Source organism: Oncorhynchus keta, unplaced genomic scaffold, assembly GCF_023373465.1.
Source record: "Oncorhynchus keta strain PuntledgeMale-10-30-2019 unplaced genomic scaffold, Oket_V2 Un_contig_16315_pilon_pilon, whole genome shotgun sequence".
Lineage (NCBI taxonomy): Eukaryota > Metazoa > Chordata > Actinopteri > Salmoniformes > Salmonidae > Oncorhynchus > Oncorhynchus keta.
In genome coordinates, this window is record NW_026279835.1 from 28973 (window position 1) to 55756 (window position 26784).

General features: G+C 39.6%; 1 protein-coding gene across 8 annotated transcripts in view; it reads left to right on the plus strand.

The window, feature by feature from the left end:
• LOC127919307 (NLR family CARD domain-containing protein 3-like) overlaps positions 1 to 26784 on the plus strand; it is a 45663-nt gene that overhangs the window by 17861 nt on the left and 1018 nt on the right. For 6 of the 8 annotated variants that reach the window (XM_052502809.1, XM_052502808.1, XM_052502811.1 and 3 more), the window contains 7 exons: positions 14775 to 14924; positions 15244 to 15328; positions 15458 to 15686; positions 16057 to 17827; positions 18030 to 18203; positions 26213 to 26386; positions 26541 to 26587. In XM_052502809.1, coding sequence (XP_052358769.1) covers positions 14775 to 14924; positions 15244 to 15328; positions 15458 to 15686; positions 16057 to 17827; positions 18030 to 18203; positions 26213 to 26386; positions 26541 to 26587 — 2630 coding nt within the window. The remainder of the gene's footprint in view (positions 1 to 14774; positions 14925 to 15243; positions 15329 to 15457; positions 15687 to 16056; positions 17828 to 18029; positions 18204 to 26212; positions 26387 to 26540; positions 26588 to 26784) is intronic. The other 2 variants (XM_052502813.1, XM_052502816.1) reach the window with 2 other exon arrangements.

Genomic DNA, 26784 nt, shown 5'->3' on the forward strand with positions numbered 1-26784 from the left:
TATTGGTCTGCATGTATTGACGAACTTTACCGGTACTATTAGGATGTATTGGTCTGCATGTTTTGACGAACTTTACCGGTACTATTAGGATGTATTGGTCTGCATGTTTTGACGAACTTTACCGGTACAATTAGAATGTATTGGTCTGCATGTTTTAACGAACTTTACCGGTACAATTAGGATGTATTAGTCTGCATGTATTGACGAACTTTACCGGTACTATTAAGATGTATTGGTCTGCATGTTTTGACGAACTTTACCCGTACTATTAGGATGTATTGGTCTGCATGTATTGACAAACTTTACCGGTACTATTAAGATTTATTGGTCTGCATGTTTTGACGAACTTTACCGGTACTATTAGGATGTATTAGTCTGCATCTTTTGACAAACTTTACTGGTACTATTAGGATGTATTGGTCTGCATGTTTTGACGAACTTTACCGGTACTATTAGGATGTATTGGTCTGCATGTTTTGACGAACTTTACCGGTACTATTAAGATGTATTGGTCTGCATGTTTTGACGAACTTTACCGGTACTATTAAGATGTATTGGTCTGCATGTTTTGACGAAATTTACCGGTACTATTAGGATGTATTGGTCTGCATGTTTTGACGAACTTTACCGGTACTATTAGGATGTATTGGTCTGCATGTTTTGAACGCCATTGAGCCAGTGGATTACTGAACAGAACGCACCAACAAAACAGAGTTTTGGAGATTTAAAGGGACTTTATCGAACAAAACGTCAATTTATTGTGTTCCTGGGACCCATTGGATTGCCAACAGAGGAAGATCTTCAAAGGTAAGTCTTTTATTTTATCACTATTTTTGAGTTTTATGACACTTGTGCAGGTGATGAATTTATGCTAATGCAGAAAGTTGGTGAGGCGCTGTCCTCGGACGATCAAATGCTATGCTTTTGCCGTAAAGCCTATTGTAAATCCGACAAAGCGGTTCGATTACCAAGATTCTAAGCTAAAGAATCATTTATGACACTGTATTTTCATGAATGTTTAATATTAAGATTTGTATATATATATTATATATATATATATTTGTTTTATCAATGAATTTGGCACTCTGCAATTTCACCGGATGTTGTCGAGGTGGGACGCTAGCGCCCACCTAGCCTTAAGATAAATCCTTAGGTTCTCAAATATCTATATAATCGATCATATATCAACCGGACAACAGTGTATTCAATAGAAAGGAAAAAGAACGGAGAGCGTAAACAAGGTCATGCGCGTAAACCTAGAGTGACAGGGAAAATGTCCTCTTCCTAAAACGTATTATTAAACAAGCCTGAAACCATGTATGAAGACTGTTGACATCTAGTGGAAGCCGTAAGAACTGCAATCTGGGCGCTAAATCCCACTTTATTCAATAGGAAGTCAATGGAAAACAATGACACATCAAAAAAATCCCATTTCCTGGATGGATTTTCCTGGGGTTTTCGCCTGCCATATCAGTTCTGTTATACTCACAGACATTATTTTAACAGTTTTATCTACCAATTATATGCATATCCAGGCTTCTGGGCCTGAGTAACAGGCAGTTCACTTCGGGAACGCCAGACTCTCCGAATTTCAGGATACTGCCCCCTAGCTTTATGAAGTTAATATTATAATTATTTCACAATACTGATGACGGATCAGCACCTAGAGAAATATTATCAACTATGGCTGCAAATATTGAAGAGTCTTATTCTAATGCTACCCAATAAAATTGCACTAAATCATGTTAGTTTACACATTATAAAATAAATTGAGACAAATTACAAACAGTAGCCTACAAGTAGCAAAATATAACTCAATTGATTGATTGAACATAAAACGTGGCTCATATCAACACCATTATCCCAGAAACGCAAGATCCACTCCAATTTTCACACCACCCTAACAGATCTACAGATGATGCAATCTCTATTGGACTCCACACAGCCCTTTCCCACCTGGACAAAAGGAACACCTATGTGAGAATGCTATTCACTGACTACAGCTCAGCAATCAACACCATAGGGCCCTCAAAGCTCATCAATAAGATAAGGACCTTGGGACTAAACACCTCCCTCTGCAACCGGATCCTAGACTTTCTGACAGGCCGCACCCAGGTGGTAAGGGTAGGTAACAACACATCCGCCACACTGATCCTCAACATAGGGACCCCTCAGGGGTGCATGCTCAGCCCCCTCTTGTAATCCCTGTTCACTCATGACTGCATGGCCAGGCACGACTCCAACACAATCATTAAGTTTTACGATGACACAACAGTAGTAGGTCTGATCACCGGCAACGACGAGACAGCCTATAGGGAGGAGGTCTGAGACCTGGTCGGGTGTTGGCAGAATAACAACCTATGCCTCAACATATTCAGGACTAAGGAGATAATTGTGGACTACAGGAAAAAGAGGACCGAGCACTCCCCCATTCTCATCGACGGGGCTGAAGTGGAGCAGGTTGAGAGCTTCAAGTTCCTTGGCATCCACATCACCAATAAACTAACATGGTCCGAGCACACCAAGACAGTCGGGAAGAGGGAACAACAAAACCTATTCCCCCTCAGGAGACTGACAAGATTTGGCATGGGTCCTCAGATCCTCAAAGCGTTCTACAGCTGCACCATCGAGATCATCCTGGCTGGTTGCATCACTGCCTGGTATGGCAACTGCTTGGCCTCCGACCGCAAGGCACTACAGAGGCAAGTGCGTATTGCCCAGTACATCACTGGGGCCAAGCTTCCTGCCATCCAGGACCTCTATACCAGGCGGTGTCAAAGGAAGGCCCTAAAAACTGAAAGACTCCAGCCACCCTAGTCATAGACTGTTCTCTCTGCTACCACACGGCAAGCGGTACCGGAGTGCCATGTCTAGGTCCAAAAGGCTTCTAAACTGCTTCTACCCCCAAGCCATAAGACTCCTGAACACCTAATCACAAGGCTACCCAGACTATTTGCATTGACCTCCCTTTTACACCACTGCTACTCTCTGTTGTAATCATCTATGCATAATCACTTTAATAACTCTACCTACATGTATATATTACCTCAACTAACCGGTGGCCCTCCACATTAACTCTGTATGGTACCCCCTGTATATAGTCTGGCTGTTGTTATTTTACTGCTGCTCTAATTACTTGTTACTTTTATTTCTTATTCTTATTCATATGTTTAACTTACCTGCATTGTTTGTTAGGGGCTCATAAGTATTTCACTGTGAGGTCTAAACCTGTTGAATTCAGCATTTCACTGTAAGGTCTAAACCTGTTGAATTCAGCATTTCACTGTAAGGTCTAAACCTGTTGAATTCAGCATTTCACTGTGAGGTCTAAACCTGTTGAATTCAGCATTTCACTGTGAGGTCTAAACCTGTTGAATTCAGCATTTCACTGTAAGGTCTAAACCTGTTGAATTCAGCATTTCACTGTGAGGTCTAAACCTGTTGAATTCAGCATTTCACTGTAAGGTCTAAACCTGTTGAATTCAGCATTTCACTGTGAGGTCTAAACCTGTTGAATTCAGCATTTCACTGTGAGGTCTAAACCTGTTGAATTCAGCATTTCACTGTGAGGTCTAAACCTGTTGAATTCAGCATTTCACTGTAAGGTCTAAACCTGTTGAATTCAGCATTTCACTGTGAGGTCTAAACCTGTTGAATTCAGCATTTCACTGTGAGGTCTAAACCTGTTGAATTCAGCATTTCACTGTGAGGTCTAAACCTGTTGTATTCAGCATTTCACTGTGAGGTCTAAACCTGTTGAATTCAACATTTCACTGTGAGGTCTAAACCTGTTGAATTCAGCATTTCACTGTGAGGTCTAAACCTGTTGTATTCAGCATTTCACTGTGAGGTCTAAACCTGTTGTATTCAGCATTTCACTGTGAGGTCTAAACCTGTTGAATTCAGCATTTCACTGTGAGGTCTAAACCTGTTGAATTCAGCATTTCACTGTGAGGTCTAAACCTGTTGAATTCAGCATTTCACTGTGAGGTCTAAACCTGTTGAATTCAGCATTTCACTGTGAGGTCTAAATCTGTTGAATTCAGCATTTCACTGTGATGTCTAAACCTGTTGAATTCAGCATTTCACTGTGAGGTGTAAACCTGTTGAATTCAGCATTTCACTGTGAGGTGTAAACCTGTTGAATTCAGCATTTCACTGTGAGGTCTAAACCTGTTGAATTCAGCATTTCACTGTGAGGTCTAAACCTGTTGAATTCAGCATTTCACTGTGAGGTCTAAACCTGTTGTATTCAGCATTTCACTGTGAGGTCTAAACCTGTTGAATTCAGCATTTCACTGTGAGGTCTAAACCTGTTGAATTCAGCATTTCACTGTGAGGTCTAAACCTGTTGAATTCAGCATTTCACTGTGAGGTGTAAACCTGTTGAATTCAGCATTTCACTGTGAGGTGTAAACCTGTTGTATTCAGCATTTCACGGTGAGGTCTAAACCTGTTGTATTCAGCATTTCACTGTGAGGTCTAAACCTGTTGAATTCAGCATTTCACTGTGAGGTCTAAACCTGTTGAATTCAGCATTTCACTGTGAGGTCTAAACCTGTTGAATTCAGCATTTCACTGTGAGGTCTAAACCTGTTGAATTCAGCATTTCACTGTGAGGTGTAAACCTGTTGAATTCAGCATTTCACTGTGAGGTCTAAACCTGTTGAATTCAGCATTTCACTGTGAGGTCTAAACCTGTTGAATTCAGCATTTCACTGTGAGGTCTAAACCTGTTGAATTCAGCATTTCACTGTGAGGTCTAAACCTGTTGAATTCAGCATTTCACTGTGAGGTGTAAACCTGTTGAATTCAGCATTTCACTGTGAGGTCTAAACCTGTTGTATTCAGCATTTCACTGTGAGGTCTAAACCTGTTGTATTCAGCATTTCACTGTGAGGTCTAAACCTGTTGAATTCAGCATTTCACTGTGAGGTCTAAACCTGTTGAATTCAGCATTTCACTGTGAGGTCTAAACCTGTTGAATTCAGCATTTCACTGTGAGGTCTAAACCTGTTGAATTCAGCATTTCACTGTGAGGTGTAAACCTGTTGAATTCAGCATTTCACTGTGAGGTCTAAACCTGTTGAATTCAGCATTTCACTGTGAGGTCTAAACCTGTTGAATTCAGCATTTCACTGTGAGGTGTAAACCTGTTGAATTCAGCATTTCACTGTGAGGTCTAAACCTGTTGAATTCAGCATTTCACTGTGAGGTCTAAACCTGTTGAATTCAGCATTTCACTGTGAGGTCTAAACCTGTTGAATTCAGCATTTCACTGTGAGGTGTAAACCTGTTGAATTCAATATTTCACTGTGAGGTCTAAACCTGTTGAATTCAGCATTTCACTGTGAGGTCTAAACCTGTTGAATTCAGCATTTCACTGTGAGGTCTAAACCTGTTGAATTCAGCATTTCACTGTGAGGTCTAAACCTGTTGAATTCAGCATTCAGCATTTCACTGTGAGGTCTAAACCTGTTGAATTTGGTGCAATTAGATTTGATTTGATTTGAATTATTGTTTAATATAATGGAATATTTTTTTTTTACCAATTATGATGGTTGTTACAAGCAGCATTACCGTTATATCAACTCACTCTTCAAACCCGTTTAAAACGTCTTATTGAGACGGTAGCTTACCACCTGGCCAACATCCGGTGAAATTGCAGAGCGCCAAATACTAAATACAGAAATACTCATAATAAAGATTCATAAATTATACAAGTGTCGGCTTAAAGATGAACTTCTTGTTAATCCAGTCGCTGTGTCAGATTTCAAAAAGGCTTTACGGCGAAAGTATACCATGTGATTATCTGAGGACAGCGCCCCGCATACAAAAGCATACACACATTTTCAAGCCAACTAGAGGAGTCATGAAAGTCAGAAATAGCGATATAATTAATCACTTACCTTTGATGAGCTTCATCTGGTTGTTGTCACAAGAGTCCCGGTTACACAATTAATGTTTGTTTTGTTCGATAAAGTTCCTCTTTTTGTCCCAAAAACTCTGTTTTGTTGGCGCTTTTTGTTCAGTAATCCACTGTCAATGGTGGTCACAACATTCAGATGAATACATCCAAATAGTACCGGTAAAGTTCGTCGAAACTTGTGAAATTATGTTTATTATTGTGTGGAAGTGTATGTGAACAAAGTGCTATACAGAAACTCTAACCCTATGTATAACCTATTTTAGCCTTAACCCCTAACCCTAACCCTAGGGTAGCCTAGAACACTATTAGAAACTGTTTTAGTAATAATATTATGTTAGTAAATACCATTATAGTACTAAATAGCATTATGATTATTTTGTTTTTCAAAACCTGTCTCAGCATTTTGCTGTTTTTGTTTTGTTATTTTACTATATTTATTATTTCAAGGCAGAACACTTGATCAACAAGCCACGTGTTTTATTTTTCAAATGTGGTTTGAACTGGGTGACCAAGTAACCTCTATGTGAAAGTCCAGCAATTGGCGTGTGATAGGTGGGGCAGGTTAGAGATCTAAGGAATTAACCAGAAAAATACACTTTATTTCTCAGCTGCCTCACCAATGTCTGTCCGTGAATTAATAACTTTTAATTACTAAATATTTCCAATAGATGTCAGCATAAGACCATGAAGCATCAGTTATAGTCTACAAGCAGCAATATGATGGACCATGAAGCATCAGTTATAGTCTACAAGCAGCAATATGATGGACCATGAAGCATCAGTTATAGTCTACAAGCAGCAATATGATGGACCATGAAGCATCAGTTATAGTCTACAAGCAGCAATATGATGGACCATGAAGCATCAGTTATAGTCTACAAGCAGCAATATGATGGACCATGAAGCATCAGTTATAGTCTACAAGCAGCAATATGATGGACCATGAAGCATCAGTTATAGTCTACAAGCAGCAATATGATGGACCATGAAGCATCAGTTATAGTCTACAAGCAGCAATATGATGGACCATGAAGCATCAGTTATAGACTACAAGCAGCAATATGATGGACCATGAAGCATCAGTTATAGACTACAAGCAGCAATATGATGGACCATGAAGCATCAGTTATAGTCTACAAGCAGCAATATGATGGACCATGAGGCATCAGTTATAGTCTACAAGCAGCAATATGATGGACCATGAAGCATCAGTTATAGACTACAAGCAGCAATATGATGGACCATGAAGCATCAGTTATAGTCTACAAGCAGCAATATGATGGACCATGAAGCATCAGTTATAGTCTACAAGCAGCAATATGATGGACCATGAAGCATCAGTTATAGTCTACAAGCAGCAATATGATGGACCATGAAGCATCAGTTATAGACTACAAGCAGCAATATGATGGACCATGAAGCATCAGTTATAGTCTACAAGCAGCAATATGATGGACCATGAAGCATCAGTTATAGACTACAAGCAGCAATATGATGGACCATGAAGCATCAGTTATAGACTACAAGCAGCAATATGATGGACCATGAAGCATCAGTTATAGGCTACAAGCAGCAATATGATGGACCATGAAGCATCAGTTATAGACTACAAGCAGCAATATGATGGACCATGAAGCATCAGTTATAGTCTACAAGCAGCAATATGATGGACCATGAAGCATCAGTTATAGTCTACAAGCAGCAATATGATGGACCATGAAGCATCAGTTATAGTCTACAAGCAGCAATATGATGGACCTGGAAGCATCAGTTATAGACTACAAGCAGCAATATGATGGACCATGAAGCATCAGTTATAGTCTACAAGCAGCAATATGATGGACCATGAAGCATCAGTTATAGTCTACAAGCAGCAATATGATGGACCATGAAGCATCAGTTATAGTCTACAAGCAGCAATATGATGGACCATGAAGCATCAGTTATAGACTACAAGCAGCAATATGATGGACCATGAAGCATCAGTTATAGTCTACAAGCAGCAATATGATGGACCATGAAGCATCAGTTATAGTCTACAAGCAGCAATATGATGGACCATGAAGCATCAGTTATAGACTACAAGCAGCAATATGATGGACCATGAAGCATCAGTTATAGTCTACAAGCAGCAATATGATGGACCATGAAGCATCAGTTATAGTCTACAAGCAGCAATATGATGGACCATGAAGCATCAGTTATAGACTACAAGCAGCAATATGATGGACCATGAAGCATCAGTTATAGTCTACAAGCAGCAATATGATGGACCATGAAGCATCAGTTATAGTCTACAAGCAGCAATATGATGGACCATGAAGCATCAGTTATAGTCTACAAGCAGCAATATGATGGACCATGAAGCATCAGTTATAGTCTACAAGCAGCAATATGATGGACCATGAAGCATCAGTTATAGTCTACAAGCAGCAATATGATGGACCATGAAGCATCAGTTATAGTCTACAAGCAGCAATATGACCATGAAGCATCAGTTATAGACTACAAGCAGCAATATGATGGACCATGAAGCATCAGTTATAGACTACAAGCAGCAATATGATGGACCATGAAGCATCAGTTATAGTCTACAAGCAGCAATATGATGGACCATGAAGCATCAGTTATAGTCTACAAGCAGCAATATGATGGACCATGAAGCATCAGTTATAGTCTACAAGCAGCAATATGATGGACCATGAAGCATCAGTTATAGACTACAAGCAGCAATATGATGGACCATGAAGCATCAGTTATAGTCTACAAGCAGCAATATGATGGACCATGAAGCATCAGTTATAGTCTACAAGCAGCAATATGATGGACCATGAAGCATCAGTTATAGACTACAAGCAGCAATATGATGGACCATGAAGCATCAGTTATAGTCTACAAGCAGCAATATGATGGACCATGAAGCATCAGTTATAGTCTACAAGCAGCAATATGATGGACCATGAAGCATCAGTTATAGGACCTATCAGTTAAGCAGCAATATGATGGACCATGAAGCATCAGTTATAGTCTACAAGCAGCAATATGATGGACCATGAAGCATCAGTTATAGGCTACAAGCAGCAATATGATGGACCATGAAGCATCAGTTATAGTCTACAAGCAGCAATATGATGGACCATGAAGCATCAGTTATAGTCTACAAGCAGCAATATGATGGACCATGAAGCATCAGTTATAGTCTACAAGCAGCAATATGATGGACCATGAAGCATCAGTTATAGACTACAAGCAGCAATATGATGGACCATGAAGCATCAGTTATAGTCTACAAGCAGCAATATGACCATGAAGCATCAGTTATAGTCTACAAGCAGCAATATGATGGACCATGAACCATCAGTTATAGACTACAAGCAGCAATATGATGGACCATGAAGCATCAGTTATAGTCTACAAGCAGCAATATGATGGACCATGAAGCATCAGTTATAGTCTACAAGCAGCAATATGATGGACCATGAAGCATCAGTTATAGTCTACAAGCAGCAATATGATGGACCATGAAGCATCAGTTATAGACTACAAGCAGCAATATGATGGACCATGAAGCATCAGTTATAGTCTACAAGCAGCAATATGATGGACCATGAAGCATCAGTTATAGTCTACAAGCAGCAATATGATGGACCATGAAGCATCAGTTATAGTCTACAAGCAGCAATATGACCATGAAGCATCAGTTATAGTCTACAAGCAGCAATAGACCATGAAGCATCAGTTATAGTCTACAAGCAGCAATATGATGGACCATGAACCATCAGTTATAGTCTACAAGCAGCAATATGATGGACCATGAAGCATCAGTTATAGTCTACAAGCAGCAATATGATGGACCATGAAGCATCAGTTATAGTCTACAAGCAGCAATATGATGGACCATGAAGCATCAGTTATAGTCTACAAGCAGCAATATGATGGACCATGAAGCATCAGTTATAGTCTACAAGCAGCAATATGATGGACCATGAAGCATCAGTTATAGGCTACAAGCAGCAATATGATGGACCATGAAGCATCAGTTATAGACTACAAGCAGCAATATGATGGACCATGAAGCATCAGTTATAGTCTACAAGCAGCAATATGATGGACCATGAAGCATCAGTTATAGTCTACAAGCAGCAATATGACCATGAAGCATCAGTTATAGTCTACAAGCAGCAATATGATGGACCATGAACCATCAGTTATAGACTACAAGCAGCAATATGATGGACCATGAAGCATCAGTTATAGTCTACAAGCAGCAATATGATGGACCATGAAGCATCAGTTATAGTCTACAAGCAGCAATATGATGGACCATGAAGCATCAGTTATAGTCTACAAGCAGCAATATGATGGACCATGAAGCATCAGTTATAGTCTACAAGCAGCAATATGATGGACCATGAAGCATCAGTTATAGTCTACAAGCAACAATAGACCATGAAGCATCAGTTATAGTCTACAAGCAGCAATATGATGGACCATGAAGCATCAGTTATAGGCTACAAGCAGCAATATGATGGACCATGAAGCATCAGTTATAGTCTACAAGCAGCAATATGATGGACCATGAAGCATCAGTTATAGACTACAAGCAGCAATATGATGGACCATGAAGCATCAGTTATAGTCTACAAGCAGCAATATGATGGACCATGAAGCATCAGTTATAGTCTACAAGCAGCAATATGATGGACCATGAACCATCAGTTATAGACTACAAGCAGCAATATGATGGACCATGAAGCATCAGTTATAGTCTACAAGCAGCAATATGATGGACCATGAAGCATCAGTTATAGTCTACAAGCAGCAATATGATGGACCATGAAGCATCAGTTATAGTCTACAAGCAGCAATATGATGGACCATGAAGCATCAGTTATAGTCTACAAGCAGCAATATGATGGACCATGAAGCATCAGTTATAGACTACAAGCAGCAATATGATGGACCATGAAGCATCAGTTATAGTCTACAAGCAGCAATATGATGGACCATGAAGCATCAGTTATAGACTACAAGCAGCAATATGATGGACCATGAAGCATCAGTTATAGTCTACAAGCAGCAATATGATGGACCATGAAGCATCAGTTATAGACTACAAGCAGCAATATGATGGACCATGAAGCATCAGTTATAGTCTACAAGCAGCAATATGATGGACCATGAAGCATCAGTTATAGTCTACAAGCAGCAATATGATGGACCATGAAGCATCAGTTATAGTCTACAAGCAGCAATATGATGGACCATGAAGCATCAGTTATAGTCTACAAGCAGCATTATGATGGACCATGAAGCATCAGTTATAGTCTACAAGCAGCAATATGATGGACCATGAAGCATCAGTTATAGTCTACAAGCAGCAATATGATGGACCATGAAGCATCAGTTATAGACTACAAGCAGCAATAGACCATGAAGCATCAGTTATAGTCTACAAGCAGCAATAGACCATGAAGCATCAGTTATAGTCTACAAGCAGCAATATGATGGACCATGAAGCATCAGTTATAGTCTACAAGCAGCAATATGATGGACCATGAAGCATCAGTTATAGACTACAAGCAGCAATATGATGGACCATGAAGCATCAGTTATAGTCTACAAGCAGCAATATGATGGACCATGAAGCATCAGTTATAGTCTACAAGCAGCAATATGATGGACCATGAGGCATCAGTTATAGGCTACAAGCAGCAATATGATGGACCATGAAGCATCAGTTATAGTCTACAAGCAGCATTATGATGGACCATGAAGCATCAGTTATAGTCTACAAGCAGCAATATGATGGACCATGAAGCATCAGTTATAGTCTACAAGCAGCAATATGATGGACCATGAAGCATCAGTTATAGACTACAAGCAGCAATATGATGGACCATGAAGCATCAGTTATAGACTACAAGCAGCAATATGATGGACCATGAAGCATCAGTTATAGTCTACAAGCAGCAATATGATGGATCATGAAGCATCAGTTATAGTCTACAAGCAGCAATATGATGGACCATGAAGCATCAGTTATAGTCTACAAGCAGCAATATGATGGACCATGAAGCATCAGTTATAGACTACAAGCAGCAATATGATGGACCATGAAGCATCAGTTATAGACTACAAGCAGCAATATGATGGACCATGAGGCATCAGTTATAGTCTACAAGCAGCAATATGATGGACCATGAAGCATCAGTTATAGTCTACAAGCAGCAATATGATGGACCATGAAGCATCAGTTATAGTCTACAAGCAGCAATATGATGGACATAAAATAGCAGCAACCACAGACTATATGTCCCATGATTTTCTAAAATGGTCTCATTACTTTAGTTTGCTGTATATCTCCTATTTGGGCTGTGTTGCTTTTGGGTGAGAAAAAAAGTGACTATAGCAGGTATTGAATCCCAGGTAAATAATCACTAGTCAGAACCTCAACCTTAGAATAAATGCATTATAAAAATCATCTTAATATCTGATATTGCGAGTAAACAACCTCAGAATAGAAAAGACAGAGTGCGTCTTCCAGCCCGTCAATAAATGACATCACACAACCCAGCAGTTGGCAAATCGCACATTTTACACCGGGATTTGAACCAGCCAACTTTAGGCCACAGGTCCAATTCCTTAGCCACTGGGTGAAAACCTGAGTTAATCTTGGGGAATAAACATGAGTTAATCTGCCAAAATGAAGACAAAACGCTTTAGAGACATACATGGTATCACTTGTTATACATCATTATTATACATAAATCATTGCCAAAAGCACAAGACATATATTATTAATGGATTGATCATATCAAATATCAAAACATTATTTATAGATTGATCCTATCAAACATCGAAACATTATTTTAACTACTTCAAAACAATTACATGTGGAGCAGGAACCAATGACTCTCTGCATTATTCTATAGTATTATCAAGACACCTGCTGTTAACTCTTAACTACTTAGGACACCTGCTGTTAACTCTTAACTACTTAGGACAGCTGCTGTTAACTCTTAACTACTTAGGACACCTGCTGTTAACTCTTAACTACTTAGGACAGCTGCTGTTAACTCTTAACTACTTAGGACACCTGCTGTTAACTATTAACTACTCAGGACACCTGCTGTTAACTCTTAACTACTTAGGACAGCTGCTGTTAACTCTTAACTACTTAGGACACCTGCTGTTAACTCTTAACTACTTAGGACACCTGCTGTTAACTCTTAACTACTTAGGACAGCTGCTGTTAACTCTTAACTACTTAGGACACCTGCTGTTAACTCTTATCTACTTAGGACACCTGCTGTTAACTCTTAACTACTTAGGACAGCTGCTGTTAACTCTTAACTACTTAGGACACCTGCTGTTAACTCTTAACTACTTAGGACAGCTGCTGTTAACTCTTAACTACTTAGGACACCTGCTGTTAACTCTTAACTACTTAGGACAGCTGCTGTTAACTCTTAACTACTTAGGACACCTGCTGTTAACTATTAACTACTCAGGACACCTGCTGTTAACTCTTATCTACTAGCTCACGATGTGTCCTAAATATCTGCCGACTAGGTGGGACTAGAGACTTCATGCATAGTTACCCACCCACTTATACCCATAGGTGTAAAATGTCTTTATTCTCAGCACTTATACGACCAATGTTCTACTCTGAGACACTGTGTGAACATGGTCCCAGATCTCAAAATATTGAATGTTTGTTTAACATAATAATAAAAAATGAATATTACTAATGTAACCCACTGTAAAGACTGGGTTTAGTTGATTGTGTTCCACTGCTCATGTCCGCGTTCTGGGACTGTCCGCGTCCCCGTACAGAACAGTCCGCGTCCCCGTTCGGTGTGGCGCCAAGCCGGTTACGCGCAGAGTGGACTGAGGTGATCTTGGGGAATAACGACAGAGTTTGTTTTAGTGTTGAGACACCGAAGTTTATTGTTCAATTGGCTTTTTTTCTTTACGGTCAGGGACAGTATGAGTGTAGCCAGATCCTTTTCACTCTCTGTCCTTGTTTCATTTTGTGGTTCACCGGATTCATCATCGAGACGAGGGAAAGACGAACAACCTGCTAGCTAGTCGGTACAGCTCGGTAAGCTAGCTAGCTACTCTACCAGCAGCATCCTAGTTACCATAGCTACTCTACCAGCAGCATCCTGGTTACCATAGCTACTCTACCAGCAGCATCTTAGTTACCATAGCTACCACTACATCATCACCGGCTGTCTGCATTTCTTGTGGACCGATGGAGCTCCCCGGTTGTTTCTTCCACCTGTTAAATCCCGGTGAGGACTTCTCCCTCTCTCGTTGACGGATGCTGGCTACCTCTGTCTGGTTCTCCTCTCTTCACTAGATGGACGGTAACTTTAGTGTTTAACCCCTCTGTGTCCAAGGACCGAACTTTTGAATATTATTTTCAGGGCGCCTCAATAGCAGGTATTGAACCCCGGGTAAATAATCACTAGTCAGATCCTCAACCTCAGTAAACATTCATTATAAAAAATCAATTTAATATCTGATATTGTGAGTAAACAACCTCGAAAGTGCGTCTTCCAGCCCTCCAATAAATTACATAATTCGAATCCTCCCGGTTAGTAAATGTACCTCAACATCCCCCGGAGAAGCAGAGTAACGACACCAGCCTTTTAGCGGGGCTGACAGACTGACTACAACGCTCGCGACGCTAAATGAATTCCGTCATAAAAAATGACACACTGCTCGCGCGCGTCAACGTCTAAAAGTGAGTTATATTTGTGAAACTCTTCTTATGTTTCCCCATCTGAGCTCAGAGTAGATGAGAGATGTAATGTTTGTCTCTGTTGTGTTGAAGCCCAATCAAGCAGGAGAGACCAGCCTCCCCTGTTCCCAGCTGTGTGTCCATGAAGAGTGACCGGTCTATGAGTCAACCTATACAGTTTGGAAAGGAAGGCTTGGATCGTCCTATAAACTTTAGAGAGGGAGACTTTTCTACTGAACAAAGGTAAGAAGAACTCATGGGTCCTGGTCAGTGAGTTAAACAACACTGTCTCTAGTCATTTCTCCTCCCATTTTCCCATTTATTGTTGTTGTTTTCATAATCCATAGGCTAATCATTGTTTGTCCATTTGCATAGTCCTAAAAAATATTAAACAAACACAACATTCCCTCCCTGTGTGTGTGTGTGTGTGTGTGTGTGTGTGTGTGTGTGTGTGTGTGTGTGTGTGTGTGTGTGTGTGTGTGTGTGTGTGTGTGTGTGTGTGTGTGTGTGTGTGTGTGTACACTCCTGGATGAGGAGATGTAATCTCATGTTTTGTCCACAGAAACCAACAGGAGAGATCAGAGTCAGAGATTCTCAGTGGTCAGTCTTCCCAGAGTCATCAAACAGACCTGGCCTCCATATTCAGTGTATGTGGTCCTGTTATGTACATTTGTTTTTGTTTAACTCTAGTAAAGTTGATCTGTCAATCATTCATTAATGTGTTAATGAGAAAGCATTTATTCTCTTGCTTAACTTATTTACTTTATTTATTTCAGTTGCTTGAAGAGAAAATTCTGACATTTGTGAAGAACGAGCTGAAGATGTTCAAGAGGATTCTTAGTCCAGAACTCCCAGAAGGCTTTGAGAGTCAGAAGCAGGATAAGGAAGTGGTGGATGCTGAAGATGAGAAGCAGGAGAGCAGTGCCAGAGAGGGGGCTCTGAAGATCACACTGCACATCCTGAGGAAAATGAACCAGAAGGAGCTTGCTGACACACTGGAGAAATGTAAGATCTGTCTGCCTCATGTTGAATGATGTTTTATAACATTTAAAAGCTGAAGCTAAAGTACAGCTAAAGTAGCTGTGTAACTCAATGATATTGTAGCAGCCTTAACACAACACCTAGTGACCTCATCAAGTAGCAGCAGGGATGTGTTGTGGTGATTAATTTAGAGAGAGAACATTAATAATACCATCAATAATACCAATAATAATATAATCAGTCACCCCAGTCTGTAATGCATTATGAAAACATTTACACATTTATACAGTCAGTTAAGAGAATGAATTATTATAATGTACAACTTTATAACAGTCCTACAATACTGTAGGCATTAAAACAGACGTAATATTAATATCATCTGTGTTATTTCTAGATTCAGATGATCTTGCTGTGATTTTCCAACGTGAACTCAAATCTAATCTAAAGAAGAAGTTTCAATGTGTATTTGAGGGGATCGCTAAACAAGGAAACCCAACACTTCTCAATAAGATCTACACAGAGCTCTACATCACAGAGGGTGGAACAGGAGAGGTCAATAATGAACATGAGCTGAGACAGATTGAGACAACAACCAGGAAACAAGCAAGACCAGAGACTGCAATCAAATGTAACGACATCTTCAAACCCTTAACTGGACAAGACAAACCTATCAGAACTGTGCTGACAAAGGGAGTCGCTGGCATTGGAAAAACAGTCTCTGTGCAGAAGTTCATTCTGGACTGGGCTGAAGGAAAAGCAAATCAGGATGTCCAATTTATATTTTCATTCCCTTTTCGGGAGCTGAATTTGATGAAAGAGGACAAACACACTTTCATTAAACTTCTCAATCACTTCTCAATGGAAACCAAACAATCAAGAATCTCCAACTACAACAAGTACAAAGTTCTGTTCATCTTTGATGGTCTGGATGAGTGCCGACTGCCCCTAGACTTCCAGAACAACAAGATCTGTTGGGACGTCTCAGAGTCAACCTCAGTGGATGTTCTGCTGACAAATCTCATCAAGGGAAATCTGCTTCCCTCTGCTCTCCTCTGGATAACTACCCGACCTGCAGCAGCCAATAAGATCCCTTCAGCGTGTGTTGACCAGGTGACAGAGGTACGAGGGTTCAATGACCCACAGAAGGAGGAGTACTTCAGGAAGAGATTCAGTGATGAGGACCTGGCCAGCAGAATCATCTCACACATCAAGACATCAAGGAGCCTCCACATCATGTGCCACATTCCAGTCTTCTGTTGGATTTCTGCAACAGTCCTTGAACACATGCTGAAACATAAGAGAGAAGAGATGCCCAAGACTCTGACTGAGATGTACACACACCTTGTGGAGTTTCATACCAAACAGAAGAATGAAAAGTATCTTGGGAAAGAAGAGACAGGTCCACACTGGAATAAAGAGAGCATTCTGTCACTGGGAAAACTGGCTTTTCAACAGCTTGTGAATGGCAATCTGATTTTCTATGAAGAAGACCTGAAAGAGGCTGGCATTGGTGTCAATGAAGCCTCAGTGTACTCAGGATTGTGCACAGAGCTCTTTAAAGAGGAATGTGTGCTATACCAGGACAAGGTGTACTGCTTCGTGCATCTGAGCATTCAGGAGTTTCTGGCTGCTGTATATGTGTTCCTCTCATTCAACAACAACAATGAGAATCTAATGGACAAACTGCAAACAAGTGACAAGTCTGAAGTTACTTTCTACAAGAGTGCTGTGGATAAAGCCTTACAAAGTGAGACGGGAAACCTGGACCTTTTCCTCCGCTTCCTTCTGGGCCTCTCACTGGAGTCCAATCAGAAGCACTTACAAGGTCTACTGACAAAGTCAAGAAGCAGCTCACAGAGCCATGAAGAAACAGTCAAGTACATCAAGGAGAAGATCAGGGAGAATCCCTCTCCAGAGAGGAGCATCAATCTGTTCCACTGTCTGAATGAACTGAATGACCATTCTCTAGTGGAGGAGATCCAAAGCTACCTGAGATCAGGAAGTCTCTCAAAACCCTTCCTGTCACCTGCACAGTGGTCAGCTCTGGTCTTTGTGTTGCTGACTTCAGAAAAGGAGCTGGATGTGTTTGACCTGAAGAAATACTCCAGATCAGAGGAAGGTCTTCTGAGGCTGCTGCCAGTGGTCAAAGCCTCCAGAGCTGTTCTGTGAGTAAATAAAATGACATATCAGAACTAATCATCAGGAAGAAATATTCAGTTAGAGAAAAATATGTATTATAATACGTGTATAATATTATATTGATTTTCACATTATTATAACAAAATGAATGCATCTGCCATTGTCCTTCTACACTACTGGTGTTAAATTAACAGTGTGTTTGTGAAGTCATGATGATCTCTTTGTCAGGCTGTCAGGCTGTCTAGTCACAGAGGAAGGCTGTGCTTCTCTGGTCTCAGCTCTGGAGTCAAACCCCTCACACCTGAGAGAGCTGGACCTGAGTAACAATGACCTGAAGGATTCAGGAGTGAAGCTGCTCTCTGCTGGACTGGGGAATCCCCACTGTAAACTGGAGACTCTGAGGTCAGTATTCCTGTAGTTGGTCAACAAGTGATAACTGTTCACCAGATCCACATGTGTTTACCAGACACACATTGTCCACACCATATGTGTTTGGACAGTGAATCTTACAGTTTTAAATGTGGTGCTCTGCTCCAGCATTTTGGATTTGAGATATAATGTTTCATATTAGCGGACAGTATATAATGTCACCTTTTATTTGAGGTTAATTAATGCTCTGCTCGTTAAGAAAGGAGTTATGTTTCCATTTAAAGAAGTCTGTTAACGTGGTGGGTTCCCTTTTGGGAACGACCCCTCCCACGTTCAGCTGGAACGTGGCGCATGGAATGCAAAAATATTCTCAGAAATATTTAACCTCCACACATTAACAAGTCCAATAGCTCAAATGAAAGATAAACACCTTGTTCATCTAGCCAGCAAGTCAGATTTCTAAAATGTTTTACGGCGAAAACATAGCACATATTTATGTCAAACCACCACCAAAGACACAGCTAATTTCAATAGCCAAATTGAACAAAATATGCAATAAACAAACGCAGGATTAAAATAAAAATAAAAAAATAATTCACTAACCTGTTGAAAATCTTCATCAGATGACAGTAATAGGACATGTTACACAGTACATTTATTTTTTCAATAATATGCCATTTATATCCATAAATCTCTGTTTACAATGACGCCATGTTAAAAAAATGCTTCTCAAATGTCCGGAGAAATGATGATAGCTCCGGCAGATAACGTCAGATTACAAGCAATGCACATCATAAACTTTGACTAAATATACATGTTCTACATATAGATAGAAAGATACATATATATAGATATGCTTCTTAATGCAACCGCTGTGTTACATTTATTGTTAACGTTACAGAATTCGTTCACTAGGCTTTAATATGAGACGGCGCTCAGAAATTAGCATTATGTCTCCTCTATGTTTGGAGTCCACAGAAACCCAAAATTACCACATAAATATTCCCTTACCTTTGATGTTCTTCGATCAGAAGACGTGGAAGGAGTCATACTTACCAAAAACTGCGTTTGGTTTTCAAGTCTTTGGGTTATCAAACGCGACAAATTCCGGTTGAAATGCAGCCAAAATTCTAGTGGATCAAAACTTCAAAATTACATATTATATGTCGACTAAACTGGTCAAACTAAGTGCAGAATCAAGCTTTAGGATGTTATAAATGTGCAAAACAATTATCAGCTCGCCAAAGGGCGAGGGAGCGCGCGATTCTCACAATGAAACGCCCCATTGAAAGGAGACATCGCGCTGAAGAGATAGAAACTGTTCCCAGATCTGTAGCTGGTTGGGAAGGGTGGGGGCGATGATGTCAAAGTTGGCCCAACTTTTCTGATGACAAGAGAGAGTTTGGGAGAATGGCTGCCCTGAGAGTTCTGCTTTACATACAGACATAATTTGAACGGTTTTAGAAGCTTTAGAGTGTTTTCTATTCAATAATAATTATTATGCATGTATTAGCAACTTTATTTTCTGTTTACTATGGGCACGCAATTCCTCCAAAGGGGGCAGTATTCTGACTATATTCTGACTCTCTAACAAATTAATTTAGTCAAAAGTTTAGTATTTGGTCCCATATTCCATGCCTGCAGTGATTACATCAAGCTTGTGATTCTACTAACTTGTTGAATTAATTTGCAGTTTGTCTTGGTTGTGTTTTGGATGTTTTTCCTAATAGAAACTGAATGGTGAATAATGTCCTGTCATTTTGGAGTCACTTCACTTGTATTGTCAGGAAGAATAGAAGATGTTTCTGAACACTTCTACATTCATGTGATGCTACCATGATTATGACTAATCATGAATTAATCTTGAATGATGATGAATAATCATGAATGAATCGTGAGTAATGATGATGAATGAGAAAGTTACAGAGGCACAAAGATCAGACCCCCTCTGTTATTGGTAATGGTGAGAGGTTAGCATGTTTTGTTGTAGTCTCTGTTATTGGTAATGGTGAGAGGTTAGCATGTTTTGTTGTATCCTCTGTTATTGGTAATGGTGAGAGGTTAGCATGTTTTGTTGTAGCCTCTGTTATTAGTAATGGTGAGAGGTTAGCATGTTTTGTTGTATCCTCTGTTATTGGTAATGGTGAGAGGTTAGTATGTTTTGTTGTAGTCTCTGTTATTGGTAATGGTGAGAGGTTAGCATGTTTTGTTGTAGTCTCTGTTATTTGGAATGGTGAGAGGTTATCATGTTTTGTTGTAGCTCTCTGTTATGTTTTGGTAATGGTGAGAGGTTAGTATGTTTTGTTGTAGTCTCTGTTATTGGTAATGGTGAGAGGTTAGCATGTTTTGTTGTAGTCTCTGTTATTGGTAATGGTGAGAGGTTTATGTTTTGTTGTATCCTCTGTTATTGGTAATGGTGAGAGGTTAGTATGTTTTGTTGTAGTCTCTGTTTTGGTAATGGTGAGAGGTTAGCATGTTTTGTTGTAGTCTCTGTTATTTGGTAATGGTGAGAGGTTAGCATGTTTTGTTGTAGCCTCTGTTATTGGTAGCCTCTGTTATTGGTAGTGGTGAGAGTTAGTATGGTGTAGCCTCTGATTGGTAATAGGTGTTTTGTTGTAGTCTCTGTTATTGGTAATGGTATGTTTTGTTGTAGCCTCTGTTATTGGTAATGGTGAGAGGTTAGCATGTTTTGTTGTAGCCTCTGTTATTGGTAATGGTGAGAGGTTAGTATGTTTTGTTGTAGCCTCTGTTATTGGTAATGGTGAGAGGTTAGTATGTTTTGTTGTAGTCTCTGTTATTGGTAATGGTGAGAGGTTAGCATGTTTTGTTGTAGTCTCTGTTATTGGTAATGGTGAGAGGTTAGTATGTTTTGTTGTATCCTCTGTTATTGGTAATGGTGAGAGGTTAGTATGTTTTGTTGTAGCCTCTGTTTTTGGTAATGGTGAGAGGTTAGCATGTTTTGTTGTAGCCTCTGTTATTGGAATGGTGAGAGGTTATCATGTTTTGTTGTAGCCTCTGTTATTGGTAATGGTGAGAGGTTAGTATGTTTTGTTGTAGCCTCTGTTATTGGTAATGGTGAGAGGTTAGTATGTTTTGTTGTAGTCTCTGTTATTGGTAATGGTGAGAGGTTAGTGTGTTTTGTTGTTGTCTCTGTTATTGGTAATGGTGAGAAGTTAGCATGTTTTGTTGTAGCCTCTGTTATTGGTAATGGTGAGAGGTTAGCATGTTTTGTTGTTGTCTCTGTTATTGGTAATGGTGAGAGGTTAGCATGTTTTGTTGTAGCCTCTGTTATTGGTAATGGTGAGAGGTTAGCATGTTTTGTTGTTGTCTCTGTTATTGGTAATGCATTTTGTTGTTGTAGCCTCTGTTATTGGTAATGGTGAGAGGTTAGTATGTTTTGTTGTAGCCTCTGTTATTGGTAATGGTGAGAGGTTAGCATGTTTTGTTGTAGCCTCTGTTATTGGTAATGGTGAGAGGTTAGCATGTTTTGTTGTTGTCTCTGTTATTGGTAATGGTGAGAGGTTAGCATGTTTTGTTGTAGTCTCTGTTATTGGTAATGGTGAGAGGTTAGCATGTTTTGTTGTAGCCTCTGTTATTGGTAATGGTGAGAAGTTAGCATGTTTTGTTGTAGCCTCTGTTATTGGTAATGGTGAGAGGTTAGCATGTTTTGTTGTAGCCTCTGTTATTGGTAATGGTGAGAGGTTAGCATGTTTTGTTGTAGCCTCTGTTATTGGTAATGGTGAGAGGTTAGCATGTTTTGTTGTAGTCTCTGTTATTGGTCATGTATTGTTGTAGCCTCTGTTATTGGTAATGGTGAGAGGTTAGCATGTTTTGTTGTAGCCTCTGTTATTGCTAATGGTGAGAAGTTAGCATGTTTTGTTGTAGCCTCTGTTATTGGTAATGGTGAAAGGTTAGCATGTTTTGATGTATCCTCTGTTATTGGTAATGGTGAGAGGTTAGCATGTTTTGTTGTAGTCTCTGTTATTGGTAATGGTGAGTCTCTGAGGTAATGGTGAGAGGTTAGCATGTTTTGTTGTAGTCTCTGTTATTGGTAATGGTGAGAGGTTAGCATGTTTTGTTGTAGCCTCTGTTATTGGTAATGGTGAGAGGTTAGCATGTTTTGTTGTAGCCTCTGTTTATGTTTTGGTAATGGTAATGGTGAGAGGTTAGCATGTTTTGTTGTAGCCTCTGTTATTGGTAATGGTGAGAGGTTAGCATGTGTTTTGTTTTCTTGTAGTCTCTTTTGGTAATGGTGAGAGGTTAGCATGTTTTGTTGTAGTCTCTGTTATTGGTAATGGTGAGAGGTTAGCATGTTTTGTTGTAGCCTCTGTTATTGGTAATGGTGAGAGGTTAGCATGTTTTGTTGTAGCCTCTGTTATTGGTAATGGTGAGAGGTTAGCATGTTTTGTTGTAGTCTCTGTTTTGGTAATGGTGAGAGGTTAGCATGTTTTGTTGTAGCCTCTGTTATTGGTAATGGTGAGAGGTTAGCATGTTTTGTTGTAGCCTCTGTTATTGGTAATGGTGAGAGGTTAGCATGTTTTGTTGTAGCCTCTGTTATTGGTAATGGTGAGAGGTTAGCATGTTTTGTTGTAGCCTCTGTTATTGGTAATGGTGAGAGGTTAGCATGTTTTGTTGTAGTCTCTGTTATTGGTAATGGTGAGAGGTTAGCATGTTTTGTTGTAGCCTCTGTTATTGGTAATGGTGAGAGGTTAGCATGTTTTGTTGTAGCCTCTGTTATTGGTAATGGTGAGAGGTTAGCATGTTTTGTTGTAGTCTCTGTTATTGGTAATGATGAGAGGTTAGCATGTTTTGTTGTAGCCTCTGTTATTGGTAATGGTGAGAGGTTAGCATGTTTTGTTGTAGTCTCCTCTGTGAGAGGTTATGTTTTGGTAATGTAATGGTGAGAGGTTAGCATGTTTTGTTGTAGCCTCTGTTATTGGTAATGGTGAGAGGTTAGCATGTTTTGTTGTAGCCTCTGTTATTGGTAATGGTGAGAGGTTAGCATGTTTTGTTGTAGCCTCTGTTATTGGTAATGGTGAGAGGTTAGCATGTTTTGTTGTAGCCTCTGTTATTGGTAATGGTGAGAGGTTAGCATGTTTTGTTGTAGCCTCTGTTATTGGTAATGGTGAGAGGTTAGCATGTTTTGTTGTAGCCTCTGTTATTGGTAATGGTGAGAGGTTAGCATGTTTTGTTGTAGCCTCTGTTATTGGTAATGGTGAGAGGTTAGCATGTTTTGTTGTAGCCTCTGTTATTGGTAATGGTGAGAGGTTAGCATGTTTTGTTGTAGCCTCTGTTATTGGTAATGGTGAGAGGTTTAGTAGTCTCATGTTTTGTTGTTTAGTTCTCTGTTATTGGTAATGGTGAGAGGTTAGCATGTTTTGTTGTAGCCTCTGTTATTGGTAATGGTGAGAGGTTAGCATGTTTTGTTGTAGCCTCTGTTATTGGTAATGGTGAGAGGTTAGCATGTTTTGTTGTAGCCTCTGTTATTGGTAATGGTGAGAGGTTAGCATGTTTTGTTGTAGCCTCTGTTATTGGTAATGGTGAGAGGTTAGCATGTTTTGTTGTAGTCTCTGTTATTGGTAATGGTGAGAGGTTAGCATGTTTTGTTGTAGCCTCTGTTATTGGTAATGGTGAGAGGTTAGCATGTTTTGTTGTAGTCTCTGTTATTGGTAATGGTGAGAGGTTAGTTATTGGTATGTTTTGTTGTAGTCTCTGTTATTGGTAATGGTGAGAGGTGGTAATGGTGAGAGGTTAGCATGTTTTGTTGTAATGTTTTGTTGTAGTCTCTGTTATTGGTAATGGTGAGAGGTTAGCATGTTTTGTTGTAGTCTCTGTTATTGGTAATGGTGAGAGGTTAGCATGTTTTGTTGTAGTCTCTGTTATTGGTAATGGTGAGAGGTTAGCATGTTTTGTTGTAGTCTCTGTTATTGGTAATGGTGAGAGGTTAGCATGTTTTGTTGTAGCCTCTGTTATTGGTAATGGTGAGAGGTTAGCATGTTTTGTTGTAGCCTCTGTTATTGGTAATGGTGAGAGGTTAGCATGTTTTGTTGTAGTCTCTGTTATTGGTAATGGTGAGAGGTTAGCATGTTTTGTTGTAGTCTCTGTTATTGGTAATGGTGAGAGGTTAGCATGTTTTGTTGTAGTCTCTGTTATTGGTAATGGTGAGAGGTTAGCATGTTTTGTTGTAGTCTCTGTTATTGGTAATGGTGAGAGGTTAGCATGTTTTGTTGTAGTCTCTGTTATTGGTAATGGTGAGAGGTTAGCATGTTTTGTTGTAGCCTCTGTTATTGGTAATGGTGAGATGGTTAGCATGTTTTGTTGTAGCCTCTGTTATTGGTAATGGTGAGAGGTTAGCATGTTTTGTTGTAGCCTCTGTTATTGGTAATGGTGAGAGGTTAGCATGTTTTGTTGTAGTCTCTGTTATTGGTAATGGTGAGAGGTTAGCATGTTTTGTTGTAGTCTCTGTTATTGGTAATGGTGAGAGGTTAGCATGTTTTGTTGTAGTCTCTGTTATTGGTAATGGTGAGAGGTTAGCATGTTTTGTTGTAGTCTCTGTTATTGGTAATGGTGAGAGGTTAGCATGTTTTGTTGTAGTCTCTGTTATTGGTAATGGTGAGAGGTTAGCATGTTTTGTTGTAGCCTCTGTTATTGGTAATGGTGAGAGGTTAGCATGTTTTGTTGTAGCCTCTGTTATTGGTAATGGTGAGAGGTTAGCATGTTTTGTTGTAGTCTCTGTTATTGGTAATGGTGAGAGGTTAGCATGTTTTGTTGTAGTCTCTGTTATTGGTAATGGTGAGAGGTTAGCATGTTTTGTTGTAGTCTCTGTTATTGGTAATGGTGAGAGGTTAGCATGTTTTGTTGTAGCCTCTGTTATTGGTAATGGTGAGAGGTTAGCATGTTTTGTTGTAGTCTCTGTTATTGGTAATGGTGAGAGGTTAGCATGTTTTGTTGTAGCCTCTGTTATTGGTAATGGTGAGAGGTTAGCATGTTTTGTTGTAGTCTCTGTTATTGGTAATGGTGAGAGGTTAGCATGTTTTGTTGTAGTCTCTGTTATTGGTAATGGTGAGAGGTTAGCATGTTTTGTTGTAGCCTCTGTTATGTTTTGGTAGCCTCTGTTATGGTAATGGTGAGAGGTTAGCATGTTTTGTTGTAGTCTCTGTTATTGTAATGGTGAGAGGTTAGCATGTTTTGTTGTAGTCTCTGTTATTGGTAATGGTGAGAGGTTAGCATGTTTTGTTGTAGCCTCTGTTATTCTCTCACTCATTATTATATTATCTTTCTGAATCAAAAGACATTCAGGATTCATGTATTATTGTTTAGAAACATGTTATCTACTCACTTAGATAAACAAATACTTACACTATGATGTGGACTGAATACTCAATACAATCTAAATCTGATACCTCACTGTCTAAATAGATATGATGTGGACTGAATACTCAATACAATCTAAATCTGATACCTCACTGTCTAAATAGATATGGTGTGGACTGTATACTCAATACAATCTAAATCTGATACCTCACTGTCTAAATAGATATGGTGTGGACTGTATACTCAATACAATCTAAATCTGATACCTCACTGTCTAAATAGATATGGTGTGGACTGTATACTCAATACAATCTAAATCTGATACCTCACTGTCTAAATAGATATGGTGTGGACTGTATACTCAATACAATCTAAATCTGATACCTCACTGTCTAAATAGATATGGTGTGGACTGTATACTCAATACAATCTAAATCTGATACCTCACTGTCTGTCTTCTGACTGATACTGCTTTTTAAACTGGTCTGGTCAGTCTACTATAATATTTGTACTATACATGTTTCTATCTGCAGGCAATACTTTTTTACATTTTTCTATCTTTACCCTGATCATTTGTTATTTATAATAATGAAACATTAATTTATGAATAGATATGGACGGTTTCAGGACACTGATGTATCTGCACATTTAGAAACAAATGTACTGCCTCTCCATTTTCACCACCAAAGAATAACAGTGTGGTTTTAATATGATTTGACTCTTTGCAGGCTGTCACGCTGTCTAGTCACAGAGGAAGGCTGTGCTTCTCTGGTCTCAGCTCTGAGGTCAAACCCCTCACACCTGAGAGAGCTGGACCTGAGCTACAATCACCCAGGAGACTCAGGAGTCAGACTGCTCTCTGCTAGACTGGAGGATCCACACTGCAGACTGGAGAAACTCAAGTATGTAGAGGGTTTATGTCAATGTTCATATCAGACATGTTTGACTTATCAGGATAGTTAAGACAAACATTCTTACCACCACTTGGACAAAGGTATATGCTGAATGTGTTATGTCCCGTGTATCACTCAATGACTGTCTGTTCTTCTGCTACAGTGTGGAACATGGTGGAGAGTACACAATGAAACCTGGGCTTAGAAAATGTGAGTGTTGACTGAATGTTACTAAGAATAAGTCTTAATTCAAGTTAAGTCAAAGACCACCATCATTACTTACTTGGTCATATTAAATATCAGCTGTAGTTCTACAGAAGCAGAAATCAGGGACACCAACGTGTACAAAGAGTTGATTTGACAGTGTGTGTGTGTGTGTGTGTGTGTGTGTGTGTGTGTGTGTGTGT